Source organism: Cynoglossus semilaevis, chromosome 7, assembly GCF_000523025.1.
Source record: "Cynoglossus semilaevis isolate Cse_v1.0 chromosome 7, Cse_v1.0, whole genome shotgun sequence".
In the NCBI taxonomy this organism is placed as follows: domain Eukaryota; kingdom Metazoa; phylum Chordata; class Actinopteri; order Pleuronectiformes; family Cynoglossidae; genus Cynoglossus; species Cynoglossus semilaevis.
Genome location: NC_024313.1, coordinates 8,365,258 through 8,387,131, shown reverse-complemented (window position 1 = coordinate 8,387,131; position 21,874 = coordinate 8,365,258). Strand labels below are relative to the sequence as shown.

At 39.9% G+C, this 21,874-nt stretch overlaps 1 protein-coding gene across 3 annotated transcripts in view; it reads left to right on the top strand.

Moving 5' to 3' along the window:
• Positions 1–21,874, top strand: part of atad2b (ATPase family AAA domain containing 2B) — a 56,874-nt gene that overhangs the window by 28,938 nt on the left and 6,062 nt on the right. For 2 of the 3 annotated variants that reach the window (XM_017033619.2, XM_025056608.1), the window contains 4 exons: positions 3,922–4,605; positions 6,197–6,318; positions 13,625–13,753; positions 18,374–21,833. In XM_017033619.2, coding sequence (XP_016889108.1) covers positions 3,922–4,605; positions 6,197–6,318; positions 13,625–13,753; positions 18,374–18,415 — 977 coding nt within the window. In that variant the 3' untranslated portion in view covers positions 18,416–21,833. Of the gene's footprint in view, positions 1–3,921; positions 4,606–6,196; positions 6,319–13,624; positions 13,754–18,373; positions 21,834–21,874 lie in introns of those variants that run through there. The other variant, XR_003050012.1, reaches the window with a different exon arrangement.

The following is a 21,874-nucleotide window of genomic DNA, read 5'->3' as shown; positions in this document are numbered from 1 at the left end:
CAATTTGGGAAGTTCATGTTACAAAAACTGAGACTGTTTTTCCAAAAGAGAAAAAAAAAGTATCCTGTTCTTTGTGTTGTGCACCCAGTAAAGTGCTCCATTACAACCACAGCGAACAGGGTGATTGGGCTGTGTGGACCTTTATGTGAGAGAAAGAGAGGAAGGGGAAATGGAAAGACACTACAGCGGTCGGTGAAAGTGACTGATTGCCTTCATTTCAAAAAGCAGTGATGGGATCATTTATTGATCTGGACATTTCATTAAATGTCAGCGCAAAGTGTCACGTCATGTGACAAACAGAGGCCCCGAGGCCCCGTGTCACCACCCTATGTTTTTCTGCCTCTTTGTCTCCTACAGTTTCCATTGTTTTCTTTAAAAAAAACCCATACAAGTAGACATAATTGATTATATTTAATTGAAAATGAAATGAGGTGAGTTTGAAATTGTGTCCATATTTAAATTAACTTTACAATTGTATTTGTAATCTTTTTTTTCATTAAAATATTTAATGTATTACATAAAAGACAAGCACCTTTAGTATTTATCTTTTGCTAATAAAACTCAACACAGGCAGTTTCTCTGACATTGATTGGCTGGTCCTATGGTCTCCTAATGTTTCATTTAAAACCTCAGACAACTGTACGAGTCTTTTTTCCATTTCTTATCCTTGGCAGATCCCGGTGATAAGAGAAAGGCTGATCAATATTTAATTAATGTTACAAGTGTGAGGCCGTGGGTCCAGTCAATTACAGTGAACTAAAGAAATGAAAAAAAAAAAAAAGGAAACTAACATGTGCTTTCAACTACATCCTTCTGTTAGAAATAATTCAAGTATAAGAGTCAAAGGGCTTTTGTTGAGGTGATCATTTTGAGATTAGACTCATTTGCTAATCTTATCCTGCCTTGGCACCTTAACTAATTTGTTAAAAAAACAACTTCATTATATACACCTTGACAATAGTTAAGCAAATACCTATTAAAAAATGTTAGTATTTTAATTGCCAATTTTATTTCTTTGGTCTGATGTCCTTGCTTTTTCACCGTTAAATATTTAATTAGTTAGTTACTCCCCCACAAAAAAATACAGGTGGCAAATATACAAATGTAGACAAAAATATAACAAAACAACTAAATAAAATGGACTTGACTTCACCACTCGTCTACATGTGCTGTCGTTCCTAACAGCTGTTGCCCTTGGGGAATATTAAACCTGTGGCAAACAAGGACTGCTCCACCACAGTGTTTCACCTTCTCTGCTGATGTTTTTCCTTAAGAAATTTCATTTTTCTCCAGAGCCTAGTCGTGTTGTTAAATTATTTGTTTTAAGCTGCTGTAACTGACAACAATTTGCCTTTGTTTAAGTAAAACCTGAAGGCTAATCAATGTAGTAACTCTTTTTTTTTTTCCTTTCACATATTCTTGGCAAGGAATCGTGGTAAAATTGAATTGACTGCCTTGATTTGTTGAGCTACTTTTGCAGTACAGGGTACATGTGAGTTACTACTGATGATAAAGTGGCATTGAGCCCAGAGGCCTATTTAATCAATCTATCTGAGATGGCTACACTTATCTTTATGAGCTAATATGACTTGGAGATATAAAAGTAATAAATATTCCACAACATAAGACTATGAAGTAATTCCAAGTATCCAAGGGTGGCTATTTCATACTCTGTTGGAAAAAAAATTGAGGATTTGACTTGTGTGTATATACAGTATATGCTGACTTTGATGCTCATGTGTCATTGAAGCACTATGAATGCAACTTTTTATTGTTCATAAAGTGATCTGTGTGTGACTTTTACTCCCTACCCCCCTCCCACTCCCTCCGTACCTGACAATGATCTGACCTTCGGGTGGTTTTCTGTATGGATCTGCTCCAATATCATTCATGCATAATTTAATAACTGTCTGTGATGAGTCATTTGCTCTCATCCTGCTTGCGATTCTAAATAATTTCACGTAACAGGAGCGATGTCTGATAGCTGACCCGGAACAGACCATTTATTGAAAAGATTGAAGATTGCTGAGATTGTGAAGGTTTTTTTTTTTTTTTTGGTAATTTGTAAAAGAGGAGGGAAGGTGCTGTTCACATCTGAAGAGATTATTTTGAAATGGTGCTCAAAGGTAGCTTCGGTGAGACATTTACAACCCAGCTAGACTTAATCTGCACAAAATAGATTTTTAATCTGCGACGTGAACTTGCATAGATTTTTTTTTGTTAATGTAGAGTCTTCTGTGTTTTGAAAAGGTGAAAAGCAAGAAATAATCACAAAACACGAGGATGTGATATTGACACAATGCCAGTATTCAGGAATATTCTGAGTGTTGGCACATCCGTTCTCTTTGTTCTTCATTTTCTCTGTCTTCAGTCCCTCTCTTGCAGCGCAGCAGCTGTCCCATGTGCCAGTAATGTCTGGAAATGGATAAGACTCTCTTGCTGCACCAAAGCTTACCCTATGGCTATCTTGTCTTTCCTTATCAGATCAGGAGGAACCAAAACCGCAGTTGCATCCAAACTGAATGCCAAGGCTGCCAACAGCCTCCGGAAACACTCGAGAGAAGCTCTATTACAAACTCTGGTCTTTGGCAATAGACCTGGTCTCAGTGTCTGTTTAAACCTCTGCTGGTTTCCGCTGTAGAATATGAAGGCCACTTTGTCTCTGGTCATTTTTGTTTTTAATTGCCAATTTTGATAGTTATAGCTGTTGTTTGGTCACTCCATGGGGAGGAGGTCTCTATGATTAATTATTTTTAATGATATATTCAGTTCAGGACAGTTGTCACCGGAGTAGATGGTGCCCTCTTGTGGTCGTGCAGAACATGAGGATTAGTCTTTAATAACCTGTACAAGTCACTTGTCCAGTGCGCACAAACAGCCTAACTAGTAAAAAATACGACTTGCAGTTTTTTAACATGTTTTTGGTACTTTGTTTGGGGAGGATGGAAGTGTAATATTTACTAACAGAAATGCATGAGTTCTTAGAGGAGCAACTCGGAAGGCTTGGGCAGGGATATTTTTCTTTCTAGCTGTTATTAAAATACATGTTTTATATGTGTCTGTATATATATGTGTGGGTGTGAGTGTGTTGTAGATAAAACATTGTTTACCCTATTTCCCTTCACTATAAAATCCAACACTCTCATCTGAAATGTACAGCACAAAATTGTCTCTGCAGAGTAAAAAAACAGGCCTCAGATAAAAGCAAGAGATGAGGACAATTTTTACTGGCAACTCGCAGGCAGCAAAAGATACCTGCCTGGTTTGATTCATAATGTCTTAGTGTTGGTAGCAGGTGTTGCTTAGGAATAAAAGACATATTGGAACCCAGAACGCACAGAGTATATTTGCAGTAAAACCTCCAAGGAATAATGTAAATGAGTTCATTTCTTTCCTTTAAGTATTCAGCCGACATACATTTTTGATTGCGCCGCAAATCCCAGTGATGGTATTATAACAGTGCATTGGGCAGTGTTAGATTCAGAATAGCTAGGATCTGATGGACTTCGCGTTTGTCCACTGCGTAATCTTGTTGTTTATCTGCGATTACGTTTGTTTTGGGTTTTTTTGCAATGTGTCCTTATCAGGATTATGCTGTGCATAATAAAGACCTTGAAGTGTCACTGCTGTGTTGATTCGTTGCAGAGAAGAGGATACGGTTTTTCTTTTCCTGTTACGACACCAAGTGCCGTCTGTGGTCATCAGTGTCTAAATATCAGTGATGTAACATGGCTGCCATCTGTCTCTGTCTCTACTGGTTAAACACACAAACATCATGACTCTGCCTTTTCTATATTATTTCTTATATTCTCTGTGTACCTCTTGTTTAATCCACTTCATTTATTATTAAGTGTCTTTTGCCCATGGTAATCAGTAAATCTAATATTCTTTTTTTCTCCACTCTTCATATATCTTATAAAGATCATATAAAAAGGAAAATTCGCCGGAGATCCTCCTGGGGGCGGGGTATTATCCGTAAGAAGAAATCCTACAAGAAAGGAGTAGAGGAGGAGGAAGATGAGCCCGAGGCAGAAGTGGAAGCCGCAGGTCCCAGTGACTCGTGTTTGACGCAGGACGAGGAATCATCATGTGACATCACAGGCCCTCAACCCAACGGCCACCATCCCCATCTGCCGTCCACTGAGGAGGAGAGCTCCGAGGAGCCTCCGCTGGCGGCACCCACGGGACCCCCCACAGAGGTCAACGAAGCCGCAGAAAACCCAGCATCTGAGAGGAACCAGTCCACGGCAAAAGAAGGAAAGACCGAGAACACAGAAAACCAGACCAAGCAGTCTAACTTTGAGCCTTTGACCGAAACTTCTGAATCCTCTGATGCCGAGTTGCAGTCAAAGCACACGGGGGATCTGACGACGTCGCATGTGGACTGTGTGAACGGGAATGAGTCGATGGACAGCCTGGACTCTGTGAGCCTCAGGAGGAGCAGTGAGGATGACAAAGGCACTCCTCAGGGTGAAGCTGGCAGCTCTAACAAGTCAGAACAAAGGGTGCACAAAGACAAACTTGAGAGCCACTCTACTCAGGGGATCCTTCTCCACCATGGCAGGGCAGGGGCTGAAAGTGCTGATGAAGACCAAGACAGAGAAGGTATGAAGTCAGGTAAACTGGTCTGTGTGATATTAAAGTATGTGGTTAGTGTGGTGTTTTTCTGTTACTTCTCGCCGCTTAAACCTTTTCAAGTGACAGAGTGGGATTGAGCCGACAACAACAGCAGCAGTCATTGAGACGGTGAGACGAGCCTTGACAGTTCTTCAGTCCATCACCAAAGAGCCAAAAACTATTTTGCAAAGTTTCTTTTGTAAAATCCATGTTACGATACATGAATGCCACAAGAAGAAACATTTCAAGGAGCTTCTTTCCTCTGTGCACATTTTTCATTTTTTTTCTATTTTGCTCATAAACAAAACAGTACAAACATCATTTCTATCCTCTGTGCAGTATGTAATTACTTAATGGATGTCACCTAAAAGGTTTGAAATGGTGTAAAGATGAATTAGAATTAGCTGCTGGTTAACATTGAGGCTGCACATCAGTCACTATTCCATATTTGGTGTGACGATCCAAATAAAAGGAAACTGTTGTGGAGAATTGATTTAAAGTAATCAAGTGGAATGGAGGGATTCATTCTGTTAGATTAAAAGCAGATGCTCTGATGTGTCAGGTGTGCAAAGTTGCATATGAAGATAATGACAAACATGACCAAGCAGTCCAGACAAACATCATTTGATTTTTAGAGTATGAGGGGAAGAAATATTTAAAGTTGAGTAAATGATTCAACTTTAACATATTCAACCTTTTTGAAAATTGCTTAACTTGCACTTTAGATTTTTCACCTGCTTTAGCTTTAAAGATAGAGAACGTCACATGAATAATGCAGCAGCAATACAGAATTTGAAATGCTATCTACTGGCATAGTAAATGCTTTATTTCAATAGAGGAAGCAGAGCGGCCTAAAATTTATACAACTTTTGTATAAAAGCTCTGCCTTTTGGTATGATGCCTAAATGGTTTTTGACTATAAAGATTCACGAGACCTTTTCCCCAGCTTTGATCCATCACATTTTATTTCGTTGTTTTTTCCTCCACTTTTAAAGGTGTCTCGTTGGTTCAGTTGAGCAGCTAGTAACTTTTTGTTGAATTATGAGTCTGTGGTTTCATTTCCGATTCGCCGCGGCCAGCTGTAAGGCCGGTGTTAATACGTATATAGACAATACATATAATAGAATAAGAATCTAAAATACATTGCGTGAAACAGTCACACTACAGCAGGACACAAAGTGAATCTCCTCAAACAACAGCTCAGCTACTTCCACTCCACTCTCCTGCGCTGCGTTGGCTCCTTTAATCATCAAAACATTGTTTGAACGCAGTTATAAATGGACAGCAGGAGTCTCGATGTGAAATATTATATACCCAGTGGTTGGTAACTTCAAATAGATTTACTGTCCCCTACCACATTTGGGCATTCATCTTGTGGCTATGACAGCTAGGATTAATTTCCATTTGGAGTATCCAGTTTGCGCTCTCAGTTGTTTCTTGGGAAAAACAAATTGAGGTCTGAAATTTGACTCTCCCATTAATTAAATGTTGCTTTAATTCATGAAACAGCTTCCTTCCTCAGTTAACTTCCTCCCTTCTTTCCTTCTTTCCATTTATTATCCTCTTATCCTTTTCTCAGAGGGAGAGGTGAAATGCATGGACAGCTCATCAGAGCAGCTGAAGGGATCTGCTGAACGGACAGAGGAAGAGCCACAACCTCCTGTGCATCCTCCAGTGGTAGTGGACCATCAGCGACTTTTGGTAAAATGATTTTTTTCAAAATGTTTTGTCGGGTTTAACATTAGTTAATACGTTTTTCACTAGTTTATTTGATAATCTTTTTGGTAAGTACGTCTACAGCTAGACTGACACAGTTGCCAAACGGACTGTGAGGGACTGTCGACATTAGAGTAGTCTCAAACACATGCGTCCTCCTGCTGTTTATTGTCTTTCTGGTCTGTTGATTATTTGTATTTAATCTTGATTTATCACAATCATGATTAACTATCTACCACTACCACCCTGTAATAAATCAGACTCAAAAATAGTTTTCAGTTTAATGACATTTAGACCCTTTTTTACCCTTTTTTAAAAACTTTTTTTGATTAACAATATAACTGTTTTAAAACATCTAACCCTATGAACGTACAAGGTACTAACAACAGTAGGCTGTTTGTTACTGTATATTTGTATTCTGTTTGTTGTTTTTTGTAGTGTGCACTTCAGTATGTGCATTCAGTACTGTAAATCTGTTACCAAACACAGAAGCCGTAGCAGACAGATTTTTTTAAAAAGTTTCATTTCACTGGACTTCACTGTAAAAGGCAGCTGTATGAAAGGTAGAGAAAGTTGCTCATGAGTAACAAGCCTTAAGCTCCCACATCCATAGGTCTGTCTGCAGCTGATGCTGTCACACTGCCCTCCTCAGATGGCTGATTCCCAACTCCTTCAGCTTATCCTGCCTTTCTATTCATCCCACAGTTATTCCACTGTCTTTTCTTTTTTTCTTTATCTTTTAACTGTCAGCGGTTTTTATCCCTGCTGTCCAAACATCCAGGGAGCCAATTACAATGACAGGCCCTTTTTTTCCACATTCCTCAATCAACAGGTGTTGCTGCTTCTGTATATGGAGGGAATAAGTTAATGACTCAAACATGAGTTCCTCTGTGCCTCACTAGATTCGCCGGCTTATTCCAGGATGTGTTCAAATAGGAGAGAGCTCTACATTGCTTTGCACAGTCACGCTAGGGTCTCCCAGTGTAAATTGAAGCCTTGGTTGAGTTGGCTCCCCTGACAGCACTTCTTCTCACTGATCAGATTGGGGCCATGGGCTTTGAGGGCAGCGCTGTAATGTAATTTGTGTAAAAGAAGGGTTCTTCAAACATACATACTTTTTTTTGTTTGTTTTTTTACCCATAGAGCGACGTATTGAGTAACTGTTACTCGTGTCTTGTTGCGATGGATGACATGGAAAAGTTTCCATCCTGCCTTGTTGAATCTACATCCATCAAATTAATTGATTCACAAGCTTCGTCGTGCTGCTTCAGCTGGATCTCCGTATGACCAGCCACACACGGCAGTAATTTGGGATTTATTTGTTAGTTAGGGCAAAAAAAAAAGCAGATATCACAAAGAAACAGATTGTGAAATGAAGGGACTGTGAATAATTGCTTTTTTATCCCGAGCTTACGGAACAAATTGAATTTCCGGTTTGCAGGATGAAAGTCTCGTTTAAGCAGACATTTCTTGGCTTCGCAGACTGGAATGTTGCCCAGTGTGTATTAGGGCCAGTAGTTAGGGATATGCTACTCCTTCTCAGTTAAATTCACGGATAGTGAGCTCATTATTCCAGAGTTTTTGCTTGATGGAAGACACCGGCTGGAAATAAATAGTGTATCAGTGTTTGGAGTTTTCGACACACCCCACAGTCGGAGCCTGTGGGAGAGAGATATCATTACAGTATTCAGTACGTCCCCTGTTTGAGCGTCGAGACGCAAATATTTGGTCCGATTGTGGTCGTAAAATAAAGCAATGATATTTGTTTTGAAACTTGTGCTTTTCGTGATTGAATAAAGACTCATTTTTCTTCCACCTTCAAAAAAGTTTTCTCCACTCAGAACAAAGTGTTGCTGACAGTAGCAAATTAGAAAATAGAAACACTAAAATCAACCTGGCCCTGTTGTTCTTCGTCCAACTTATCACAAGTCTCCAGATCGTGCGTCATTTCTGTACAGCAGCTGCCTACAGTAGTGAGTGCACCTCGCTGCCAGCACAGCATGGAGCCTCTTGGCTTTTAGCTCCAGCCATTACAGGTCTCTGGGTTTCGCCAGCCTGTCAAAAGAAATGGCCTCATTTCAGTTTGTCATCCGAGTTCATTTTTAGTGCTAACAGCACTAACAGCGCTTCTGTCTAAATGGTTAAACCACATGTCTGTTCAAAAGAGAACTGGCTAATAGTATTGCTGAGCCAGTCTCTCCGTTGTCAATCGAACACCAGGATTCTTGACATTTTCCTTTTAGCCAGGCTTATTCGTCTCTTGCAACATAAAAGTCCTAATATTAATATGAAAAAAAATCTTCATGTTGAATGCAAACATTCTCCTTCAACAATTAATTCTGATTATCCAGTTTCCCCTGACTGTTTTGAAGGCGCGTTCTCATATTGCTTTGTCAGCTCATTTTGTTGTTTAATAGTCTAACACCTAGTGCACCCAACAACACATGTTTGCTGTAGAACAGGTGTAAAGGACTTGCATCGATTCACCTTAATTTCCCTCGAGGTTCTGTCCCACTGTAACCACTGCTGGTCAATAACTAATTCTGTTTGTAACCTTGAACAAATCGCAAAGCTCTTAAGGTAATTTTGCATTCAGTTTTTGAAACATCAGATACTTCTGACTTGTGTTCAGTCAATGTTAGTAGTTATACCCCAACAATTACATTTTTTTAAATATTTACCAGCACGTCCATATTTACCAGAGAAAGTGAAATTGTATTCATAGCTTTAATTTTAGCAGCAAAATACGCTCCTTCTATTAGACAAATATTCAGTATCTCCCTAAGACACATTTTGCAGTGTGAGTGGAGTGAAGTAATTACCTTCTAGTGGGAGAGGGTTATTATTCATTTTCCTCTCATAATATTCCGGGTTGATTTAGACAAAGCAGTTCTGTAAAAATGATCTTGCTGGCACGATGGCATAACCTCATGATAGCAGCGCTGTATGTCACTGTGAAACTGTTACATCTGTAATCTGACATTAACTATTCAAACGGATGGAGCAGGATATGAATCACTTTTTTTTTAAGTTTTGAGATCACAGGTGTAATGTTTTAATCTCCATGCAAACTCCACAAAGAAAGCCTGTTCTTCCTGTGTGTGAACGACCACCAGGTATTCCAGCTTCCTCCAGGGGAAGTAACCTGTCTTTAGGAATGAGTGGATAGTTTTTACAAAAATGCTTATAATTTATAATTAAATGTTTCAGTATAGCTGCAAGAATTGATTAATTAATTGTAGCCTTGTTTGATAATTGCTGGAATTTTACTGTCCTTTACTTTCGTTTGCCAAAATATGAATTCTGGATACTCTGAGACAACAGTTTGGTTATCTGCATTGTGTTGAGGGTTTTTGGCCCTTCAATCATCTGGAGAAGTTCCTGATAAATGTTGTTAAACAGAAAACTTAGAGCATTTTGTGTGATAACAAACCTTAAAAACAGTTGGCGCTACAACTCATCTGGAGACATGATTGTCTTCTAAATCACAACCTCAGCAGCAGACCTTGATTGAATTGATCAGTAACTGAAAAAAAAAATGTTTCAGCTCAGAGGGTTTTGTTGTGAAGGTCGTGCTTTTCAGAGTTTGTTAAACACACAAATCTTGGCTCAGACACTTTGTGCTTCTTGACGCTACGTTCAACTTGGACACAATTTGGTAACCAAGTGACCATGAGACATGAAGAAGTGACTGTTTGCCTTGGCTTGCCATCGCCTCTCCACTGGGGAGCCTGGCTGTTGTACAGCTCCATTGCCTGTAATGTAAATTTGGTTGCTATGGTTACACACAAAGTGGGAACAAGATGTGTCTTAACAGAAATGCAAAAAGATAAAAAAGACACTATTCTAGTCAGTTCCACGATTCAGACTTTGTCAGAGCAGGCTGTAATAATACAAGGAGATAAAAGAGCTAATAAATAAATGAATCCTTCTCATTTGACTGTTCTTTTTGAGGGGATAACATCGCCTGCATGAAGTGGAGTGTTTGTGTCATAATGAGTAACTCGCTAGCACTTAGCAGTTGTCCACAGATATCAGTTTGTTTCTTTATAAATGGTAACCATGTGGAAGAAGAGTTTAAACTTTGAAATGTGAGGCTTTTTGGTATTTGATTTCATAACAACTGGACAATTTGAAAAAAAAAAGAAAAAAAATTCTCATTATAAGGTTATCTCCTGTGGCCTAATACAGATGTTACACATGCTGATCTTTCCACAGTTATGGCAGGACCAGCCTCGTGCCGGCGGTTCCATCGTGGCATGTAAAGCCAGCCGCTGCATATTTAGGATGATAAATCAAGCACGCGGGACTTTACAGCCCCCGCTGAAAGGACTGCATTTCATTTTAATGTGCTGAGACCATGGTTATTTGATTTGTCACAATTGTCCCTGACCCTTGCAGCACCATCAATATTGCATTACCTGTGTGACCCATGAGCCACGTTATTTGCCAGCAAGACTGGATATTTATATGTCAGTGTCACTGTCACCTTGTGCCCCTGCAGAAATCATTAATAGTGACTGAGGATCCAGGATTTTTTTTCTTTATTCTACCATATTACCTCCTGTTAAAAATGGGAACAAATTGGCAATTTGTTAGCAGGCACAAAAAAAGAATAAGAATAACAAACATCTTGACTGAGACCTCTGCAGATGACGCACCTCATCATTTAGCTCATCATTTCTTTTCTTATTGATTTGATATTAGAACATTGTAAAATTGTAAAATGAACTTTCACGCTGCTGCTCGATAGTCCTAACAAATAATAATATATTTTTGTATCTATTACAGCGTTAGGGTTGGTCATTTGACTTTTGCATCACCCAAGCATACTTAAGGCACAGATGTAACTTTACCAATAGGCTTGAGACAGTGTAAAGACGCTGTTAAAAGTAAAGACGGAGAAGGAAACGGGAGCCGGGGGTGTTTCGAGTAAGTGAGGTTAAATGGTCCACGTCGGTATCACTATTTAACTCATGGGATTACTGCCCTTTTGTGTTTGTTGAGCTCACTCAGTGGGTGAGACGTGGAAGAGACACTGTTCAGCTCACACTGCTGCAGATGTACAGATCAAGCTGACAAAGGCCGGGAAGCACTTGGTTACAATCTGCAGAGTGAAGAGTTAAAAGAGAGAAATGAAGGATGGGGGGGGAGCCTTAGTGAGTAAAAAAGGGAAATATTCTATAGAAACAGTCTAAACATTACCTGGGAAAAGTGGTTGAGAACATGGTGAAGAGAGGCTCAATAAAACATTGAAGGGCGAGAAAAGCCTTTCTAAAAGCGAAGGTTTACTGTAAAGTGTTGAAATGTGCTTATAGCAAGCAATGGGAAATGGAAAGAATAGCGAGAGCAGTTTGGCAAAAATAAAACTATTAAAGTATCTTATAAAAAATATAAAGTACATGATATAATATTTGGCGTCTGACAGCGACGTGCTCTGTCAAAACAAGTAGCTATTTAAGTAGCTGTAGTGGGTGAGGAGCGGCAGAGGAAACCATAAAATATGCTCAATCTGTTGCTGACTTTTTGTGTGTGCTTCGGAGCCATGGAGATCATTATAATTTTGTGTGCGTTTTAGAATATTCCGAATGCTTTCAGGGTTTGCTCAGGGTTTTAAAAATGCTTCAGACACTCAGTAAATACACGGTTCATCAACTGATTTGGATGGTGTTCAATGAATTTATATGCAGAGTGAACAGAAATCAGTTTGACCTACTTTGATAGTCCAACCATCAAAAGATGCATGATGCAGCGGAGCCTTTTTTTCATCTCAGGGTACTGCAGAGTAAGAGTGTGAACGGCAGGGGTTTCATGTGATGTGATGTGATGTGTGTGTGGGTGAGACAGAGCTCTGCCTTAAGAAGTTACAGTATGTATGTGTTTTATTCTCATTTCAAGTTTCCTCCCCACTTAGTTCAGTGCTGGGCTGCAAATGCTAATTAATTTACTAATGGCAAATCATTATGTAAGAAAATCAATAACGGGTTGTAATTGATGACCTTTCCTTTTTTTTTTAATTTCACTATAAAATTCAAAGAAAACAACTTTTATTATTTCCTTCTTTTAAACCTCAAAAACAGGATTTTAAAGACTTAAAATATATATGATCATGTCTCAGGATAATATAAAAAAAATCATAAAAATAACTTCAGGTTCGCTGTAAGACTAGAAGGTTTATTTACTTGACCTCACTGCTCTCTCGTGTTGTCAACATGTGTGGCTAGACTTGGGTCACGTCAGGTTCAACCCCGATGTCAAAGGCGACTTCACACCCATCATGTTTACGTTGTCACATTGCAGGAGAAAAATTAGCCTGTCGATGTTGTTTATGCTCAGGTCTTCAGAGTTGTTAACAGTGAGGTTGGCTCTGAAGGGCAGCTCTTGTTTGAAATGCACTGCCCCGTCTCTTTGTAAGGTGTGCGTGCTGCAAAGTGAGGACGTCCTTACAAAGTGAAGTGCTGCTCTTAAAGTCAAACATGTGGTCGTGAATAAAGTCTGTCTCGGGATTTGATTTTTCTGACGGCGGAAGTTCAGGCTGTTACCTTAGTGAATACAACTGTTCTGCCGTTCAAACGGAAATCAAAGTCAGACGTGGAACGGTGATTAATGCGGTCTTATCCTTTTTGTCTTTGTCACGTTACTTTAGGTCACTGTAAATTATCTCTTAGACGTTCACTCACAAAAAGGCTTTGACACACATTTGCGTCTCATTAATCGTACCATTGCCTGGGTTTTATGTGTTTAACTCACGTTCACCCTCCCTGCGTTTACACGTTGGCTCGTCTTGTATCAGTGATGTCACTTTAATTATTGTCTATTTTCCGTCTCAGTCCATGCATTCTGATGAGCGCTGTGTTTAAAAAGATACTTTGGCGTGGGGCAACATGTGAGGTACGGGTCAATGAAAAGGGGCATTTGACTGTCCAGTGTGGTTTAATCAAAGTTGCAGTGAAATGTAAACTTGGTTCTAATTATGATTAGCTTTAATTAGCTGTCACTCTGAGCTAAATTGCTTTTGGATAAAACTGACCTCCAAATGTTTCATCTCCATGCGCCGCCACCGACGCTCAGCTGCTGCGACTAGTTATTCAACAACATGTTTTTCATTTTCGGTCGAGGTAAAAGAAAAATAAATGAATAAAGTTGTTGCTTTTTAGGTTCAACCAATAGCGATTTTGTTACAAAATACAAAACAATTAAATGTGTAGCCCTCACATGTGCTCCCTGTGGTCGTGTTAGAGCTGCACTAGTTTGTTGTATTCACTGTCGTGTTGCTGTCATGTTCTTACAGGTGCTACTGGATGTGGTGGTGAAGAAGAGTGAAGACTACAGCGTGGAGCAACTAGAAAGACTGTACTCTCTCCTCGGCCAGTGTATATACAAGTACCGCAGAGAGTACGACAAGACGCAGCTACTGGAGGTCAGTAGGAAAGACACCCTTTGTCTTCTGAATAATTAACAAACTAAACGGTCTTTTGTTGAAGGATGGAGATGATAAAAACTAGGTTTTTATCTAAAAGCTTTTACGACTGCATCAAAAAGAAAAAAAAAGATTTGGTCTAGTTACTGTATAACATGAGTCTACAACTCAAAGTTGGCATAAATGGAAATGTAAGTCTAAATCTGACAGTGCATGCTATTAGGCATCCTGGACCAGAAGTATAGCTGTGAGCGTCTAAAATAGCAGATCTCACACTGATGGCCAAACGTCCCAGGGGTGGACTTAGAGTGTACTGCAGTGGAGGAGAAACATGTGATGAAGGAGAAGGTCGGAGGAATATGATTTATGTAGAGACAGCAAAGCACCATGGGACTGTTGATGACCCCTTAGTTCACTAAAATTCAACATGGGTGCTTTTTAATTAGATATTTCCTCAAGTGCAAACCCAGTGGTAGGATGTACGCATGCGGCAGCGGTGTTTTGAGCGAGCACCAAAACTCCTCCACTCCCTGGGTGCTTGTGTGTTCCTGGTGTTAATCTGAGACACAGGAGTATGTTAATCACTGCTGTGTGTCACTCACGGGGTAAATGCGGAGAGTAATATCTGTCAGAGGAGTACTGAGCAGTAAATTAATCACACAGTACTGTGCAAAAGTTCTAGAAGATGTATAATGAGCCAACAATTTTTGTTTTCCATTCCTGACATTATGAAACTACAGGAGGCAGATTCCTCTTCTTTAAAGTTGGCGACCAGTTGTTTAATGTTCTGAAGCAACTCTGTAACTGTTCAGTCGGGTCAGAAGTCTTGTTTCCCAGCCTTGGGGGAGTTGGCTCCGACTATGACATCTTGACGGTCAGGACTAAAAACTGAATTGAATTATACTTTTGAAACAATTACAATGATGCCTGCGGCCCTAGTAGAATACCCAGAATTACTGAAAAAAGATGAATATTGAAATTGACAGTAAGCTTATGTTTTTCTACTTGTCTTAAATACAGGGTGTGAAGCTGTAAATGTTCATGCTTTCCTAAGTCAAGGCCAAATGTGTTTGAAATCCACATAAGAATCTTAAACACATTTTGTCTGCAATGTAAAGATAAAAACTGCATGGAGTTTAATTTAAAAGCAGCAACTCAAGATGTAAAAAAAATAATAATAATAATAATAATTACAAAACTAACGAATTTTAGGCCGTGGATTGTTATAAAAAAGTATTTTTTTTTGTTTGTTTTTTTTTTACATATTTTCAATTGAAATCAACAAAATGACCCTAATTACCAGGTCCTGTATTTTTTTTATTAATCTCATTTGACAGTGTTCCATGCAGGAACAAAAAAATCTGCTGTATAACTTTTTTTTCCCTCCAGTACCATCTGGTCATCTGCTGTTGCTGTAGGATGTCAGTGCAGATATGGAGCCAAGAATGGCAGTGTCCTGTGCTGCTAGCCAGAACTGGCTGTCAGGATGTCAGGGAGATGAAGCAGTACATAGGAAAAGGGGGAGCGTGCAGTCAGCCAGGTGGTGCTGCCTGTCTGCAGGCCGGCTGGAGGGGGAGGTGGTGGGGGGAGGGGGGGTCTCTTACGGCCAGCCTAATTTGTTGTTCCCGCAGCAGAAATGTCAGCTGGTTTGCTTTCGTTTGCCCGTGCTTCACACGCTCATCCCCTCTCTGTAGCGGGTCACACACACACACGTATACATATATAGGGTACGGTATGGTGTGCTGTGGAGCAGAGTTAAATGGAGCGTGAAGGTACATTTGTTTCCTTTACTCTCCGTGCGTCCTCCTCTGGGTACGGCTCGTCTCAGTCTTCTGGAAGAGCTGACCTTTAAGCAGCTGGAGTGGACCGCACCCCGCTTCCAGTTAAGGCCACGGGGACCATCTCTGCTGCGTACACAACAACACAGCAGGGCCCCAAACCACAAATTGGCATTTCACTCTGGTATTGGTAATGCATTTTCTTGGTGTCTTAGACTGCAGTTTAAGAGTTTGTAAAAAGCCTTTGACCTTTTAACCTGCGTCTGCGAGATGCCCGAGGTTCACATGACACCAGCTGAGTGAGCTGCCTGTTCTACAGGTCTTATATTTTTATGGCTGATTGTGTGTTTGCCGTGGAGGACGGCAGGGATGTGGTTCAAAGATGCTCATAAACCGCCCCGGGACTCTGAGACTCACTTGTTTATTTTGTGGTGTTTTTTTGTTGACTCTCTGATAGTCAGTAAAATATAAATGACCAAAGTAAATAAGTAAATGATTGAGAGCATGTGTACTCCGTAAATCATTAATGGTAAACATCCGACTATAAAAGTGGGTCTTCTGAGAACACTTAAGACACTTAGCACTAGTGTTGAAGCTGTTTTTATTACTAACACTAGTCCCCGTAGAGCGCGACGCTTTCATCACTTCGAGCCCGCTGTCACTACCCTGTGAGACAACTCCATCTGGACAGAACAGCAACGTTTTCTGACTCTGCTTTTGTATTTGATAAACAAAACAAAAATAGGCATAAATCTAAATATTTTTTCCTATTCTATTCATAGAAGAAATATTGTAGTAAATAAAAGAAAATCAAGAATTGGCTAAGATGGAGCAGGTGCTTTCAAGTAATTAAGTTACCCTTGTTACAGAAAGGTCAAACCTCCAACGCTGAGGACATGAATCAGTGTAGTGCCCTGCCTGTCCTGGTGGAGGTGTGGTGTAGATGCCCGTGGCCTGAGTTCCTGTTCCTCCTTTAGCTTTCAGTTAAAGTGAATTTCCCTCCGACTACTTCCTGCCATCTCCGTTTATTCTCATACGCAGAAAAAAAAAGTCTTAAAATGTACTTCAAACAGTGTGTTTATTCTTAAAGTCTTAAAATGTACTTCAAACAGTGGTGAGCACACAGTGTCAGGATTCTCTTTGATGGGATGTTTAAGTGACCCCACGGAGAAGTAAAACTCTGCCTTCCTGCAGTTTACTCACCAGCGGTGCAAGTAGATTTTCACCGACCCAGGTGCGTCCGTTCATCGTCCAGCTTTCCATCAATGTGAATCTGTTTTTTTACTAGTAGAGAAAAGAGGAGTTAGCTTAGGTTTTTTTCCCAAAAAGATGCTCATTGAATAGTTTATATTGACAGGTAGCCTCATGTGAACTATGACGGTGTGAAGAACAACAAAAGTCATGCATCTCTTTAATACGTCATTATCTGCAGAAATAGTGGCTCTGCTTCAGGCAAAGGGCAAACAGGACTAAATATGGTCAATTATGTCTCTCAAACACAGGACTTAGGAGCCAAGTTTCCTCTCTTAAATAAAGTCTGCCTCAAACAAAGGGCTGTTACCTCCCGCAGTCCAGGTAAATAAAGGCTTCAGTCAGCGTTGGACAGAATATGGTAATACCGGCGCTGGCTGGACTTCACTGAGTCGTCAGCTATTTGGCCGTCAGCCAGGGCTTATGGAAATCAGTTCTTTGTGTCCAGCTCAGTAGATTAGTGAGACGGAGGGTAGGTGTAGCTGAGGCTGAGTTTTAAGGATTAAAAGTTGATGCAGCGCCAGTCAGTCAGAGTTATGATCCTCAGAGGTGGGACACGTCAAGATGGCCGTTGGTGTGAGGACGAGTTTGTGGAACTGACATTTAAACAGTGTGTGCGTTTCACCCTTGTTATCTTTGATCCTTATTCAAATGTTCACTCCCACGTAAACAGGGTTTATTTCCTCTCAGATGCAAAAGGAAAGAGCATTTTGGTGGCAATAGTTGTGACAAAGAATTGATTGGTGTTTATAGGATAAACTTTAAATAACCGTGAAACCAGTTCACTGAAACCAGGTCATTGTCAGAAAAAAAAGCAGTGCAACAAATTGAAAGCTTAAATTTGATTTAAATTAAAAAATGGAAAAATAACCTGCATCCTGTCTCGTCTACTGGTAATTGTGGTTTCATCAAAATTTATGAAAAAGCTTTTTTTTATTTTTCAGAAAGCAGTGAAAATAAATGTGAGAAAAATTGACGTCAGCATGTATAACTCGAGTGATTAATTATAATTTTCAAATTTTCTAAATAAAATAATAAATAAATGACTGTCTTCTGACACCGCAGTAAAAAAACAACTAAAAAAAATGATGAAGCTAATTGTCCAAGGTTATGTGAACCAGGGACTGTGTGTTCCTGGAAAAGTTGCTGCTCTCTCACAAGTGTAAAGTGATTGTCTGCTCTGAAGTTAACATTCTTTTTAACTCTTGTAAATGTTGATTGCTATCGTGTAGTGGTGTCTGTTACACCGACAGTCATTCAAATGAGAGAACGCACCCGCCGCAACGTCTTGAAGGCATTAATCATGATCTATTGCAGACTAACATCTATCTCTCCTCCTCCGGCTCTGCTCAGATTTAGTCGGTGTCAAACTCTGCTGTTTTCATGCTGAGAAAAATTGCTCATCTCATTCCAGCACAGCTTTGCTCCATTTTGCATCATTTATCATGGCGAAAGTTGTTGTTTGCCGTGAGAAATTTCCAAGTAACACTGAGGCCGTGGCGCGCAGATGCTTTGACACCCATCAGGGTTTGCTGTAGCACCTTTGAGTAAGCAGCACGCGTTTGTGTGTCTCTCGCTGTTTGTGTTGCAGGAAATGGAGGAAAGAATCCAGCATTTTCATACATTCCTGTGAGATGGAGGAAACGTTTCGATCAGGTAGACCCTGGACAGCCTTGGACCACAAATACAAACAGGAACTGGGGGAGGAAAAGCGGTGGACCTTCTGAGTCGGTCCCTCCGACACAAACACAAAAACAGAACATCCTGCGCCTTCTCTTTGCTGAGGGGAAGCGAACGAACAGAGATATTTAATGGTGCTATCGTCTCAGGAACCTGGCCAGATCCAGACCCTCTCTTCACAACCAAACTCCTGGAGGTGTGTCGATCTCACATACATGCACACACACATCCACAGTGATGGGCAAATCTGGTGCTACTTGGGTGCTATCCAAACTTTGATCCATGCTGCTCTTGGGGTTTTACTTCTGAACCAGTTAATTGGGTGATGTCCTATGACACAACCTAGTCGCTTCTTTAGTTTTTTTTTTTTTGTCCAGAGCTGCGTGTAGACACAACTCGGTATGCATGTATGTATTTCTACTAAAAGACACACGCGTGCGTCACAAGTGCGTGCTGATGCTTTCGGATCATCACCAGCAGACGGTGAATGCAAAAGTGCCGTCGCCGCCAGAAGGGGTCAGATAACGTTCTGAATCAGTGAACTAAGTTGCTGAGTCCTTCTTGCCCTTGAGTGCAAGAACGCTTCGTCACAGGCCAGTTATCACCGTCATCTTATGCGATGGCTCCCTCTTTTTTTTTTCACGTATTATAGCTTCTTGATTAGTTCAGTATCTGAGCCATCGTCAGGAACACTCACCCAGAACTGGAGTTTACAAAAGAACTTCAAGTGCAAACACAAACCTGCTGATGTCGGCACAGCGGGGTTAGATGAGATTTTGTCCTCTTCATTACAGCAGTCATCAGGTGTGGAGAGCCGTTAGCCCCCCTCAGTGTTCACTCAGCATCACTGTCGAACAAGTGTAGCCCGTAGATCAGCTGTGAAAAAAAAAGGACACGCCTGACTCTCCTGTCCTTCAACATCCTAACTTATTTTCTCCTAATAGATCCTTCCGGCAGCACCCACGTCCCACCATGAATGTCTTCCCCCTTCCCCACCTTATACCTAATAGTTGATTTTACTGTCCAGTTGAGCAACTGGGAGCAGTAGGGATTGGAATGCGTCTATAGTTTTGCACTGCCTAGTGTGTGCCTTGTGTAAATCTAAAATTGGGCAGGACTTTTTTTTTTAACTAATTGTGACAATGAATAATCCTTGAAGTTGGGGGTGAGTGTTAACCACTGAGGTTGAAATGACCTTAAAAGCAAAAAAAAATTGTGTTTATATATATCTCAATGCCATTAGGTCCATTAACCACATATCTAGGTTATATATCTCTGTTTTAGTTTTAATGTCAACCAAGGCCAACGCAAATAACTGTCGGCCTTTAAACACTTGAGGGACTCAATTACTTACTTTTTGTTTTGTTTTGTTCGTGTGGCCAAAACATTTTATTTGTTTTTCTCACCCAAGGTCATTTTATATCACTGATTTCTCAACACCTTCATAAAAAACATAACTACATATCTGATTAAAAATTTGTTTTTGTGCCAAGCGTTTTCTCCTCCCTCAATAGGTGTTGGGGAAACCAGGCATGTTCACAGGAATTATTTTTGTCAGGTTGTCGACTCATGTTTTATATTTTTTTCATTTTTTAATATTTTTTGATATGTTGATTTTTTTTTTTTTTTTAGTTTGTTTGTTTTACATGGATTCCAAATCCAAATGGAAAAAGGTCATTCTAGGCAGTGCCCACCACTGAGTGTATAAAGCATTACAAGATTTTTTTTTTTTTTTTTTGTGTGTACTTTAGTGTGTAAAGATCACCTCGATTTATTCCATTGTTTTCAACTTCAGACAAGAGAAGCTGGATTTCCTATGTAAAGAATATGGTAGAACTTGGTCCCATTGAATTTTTGGATTTTTACTGAAGCTTTAGGACGTCTCCTCGTGACCTTTTATAGACCGGAGAAGACCCCCTTGTTTCCCTCTTGAGCGCTCTTTTTCGCCCTGTCCCTCTCCGATCTCTCCTCTGTGCAACTCTGACTCCAGCTCATCTCTGCCTTTTCCTCAGACTCCAGATAACAAAAGAGATCAGATGCAAACTGGCCGTGACAGGTTAGCACTCGGGCTACTGCAGAGGAAGAAAAAAGATAACAACGCTACCTCAGATTAATTTATTGAAAATTGTTTACTGGGTACCACAACACACGCAGTATTTTTTCATCCCCCCAAAAAATACTGTTGCGACGTCTACCGAACCTTCTAAGGTGTTGGATCAGTGCGACCTCGGCTGCTGCAGTAATCCTAGAGTTGGTTATATCTTCCTGATTGTTTTGTATGTTTGCATTTGAGCCAGATGACGAGTGCGTAAATGTTTAAGGCGTTCTTCATGAGGTGTATACTTAATACTATGATTTCAGGTAATTTTTTCTACTGAATGTGGACTTTGAGGGGGGAGTTTTAGTTCTGCCCCCCGTCTTGTTATCATCCCCATTTCTTCGTAGCCACAGAGGAACGATTTTTTACCTCTATTTTTGGCGAATTTTCATCTCATGTTTTGGTTATTTATTATTAAACTTGGACTTCAACTTATGTTTTGCAAGTTGTCTTTTTGCGTGTATGAGTTCAAGGAAATGGGGAAACCAACATTCAACCGCTCTGTGCGTTTTACGGATTTTTTTATTATTATTATTTTAATTTTTTTTTGCAGCGTTTGTGTAGCAGGGTTTTTTTGAGCATGTTGAGGGAAGGTCGAGGATTTACAGGTCTCTCAGGTTCACAACAACATTACTCTTTCACCTTTTCTATTTATTTCATTTTTGGGGTTTGTTCCTTGTTAAAATTGTTATGGACAGTGGCATACTGGAACAAACTGATTATAAAAAAGTCTTTGTGTAGAGCATCCCTAGTAGATACACAAGACCAGGTTGAAGCTTTTTGAAATTTCATTTCTGCCCAGAGAATTATTCTAATGATTAAAAATGTACAGGGAGTTATACCATGGGTAGTTTTAAATGTCATACATTGTGATCTTCCTTTCTAGGATACAGTAGTAACCAGTATGGACTAACAACCAATTTTTGTCTGGTAGTTGAAACTCCTTAGTCCAGTATGCAGAAGGAGAAAAGGTTTGGTTTATCCTGGATTCTATTTTTGCTCACAGTACATTTAGATGGACTTTCATAGCTTTTGTCTATTCTTTCCTTTTGTTGTATTTAACTCACTCTGTTGGAAATTTGTTACTTTAGTGTAAGTTCAATTTGAAATGAAACATTTACTGTATTTCTCTAACACACTGCTGTGATATACTTGAATAAAGGTGCAAATTGTAAAAAACAAAAAACCTGATAACCTGATACCTTAGTAAACACCAAACTCACAACAGGAAAAAAAAAAATTAAAAGAAAAGCATTTTTTTTTTTTTACCGACTGTTGCCTTTTATTTTTATAACCCAAAGTGTTGTTTTACCT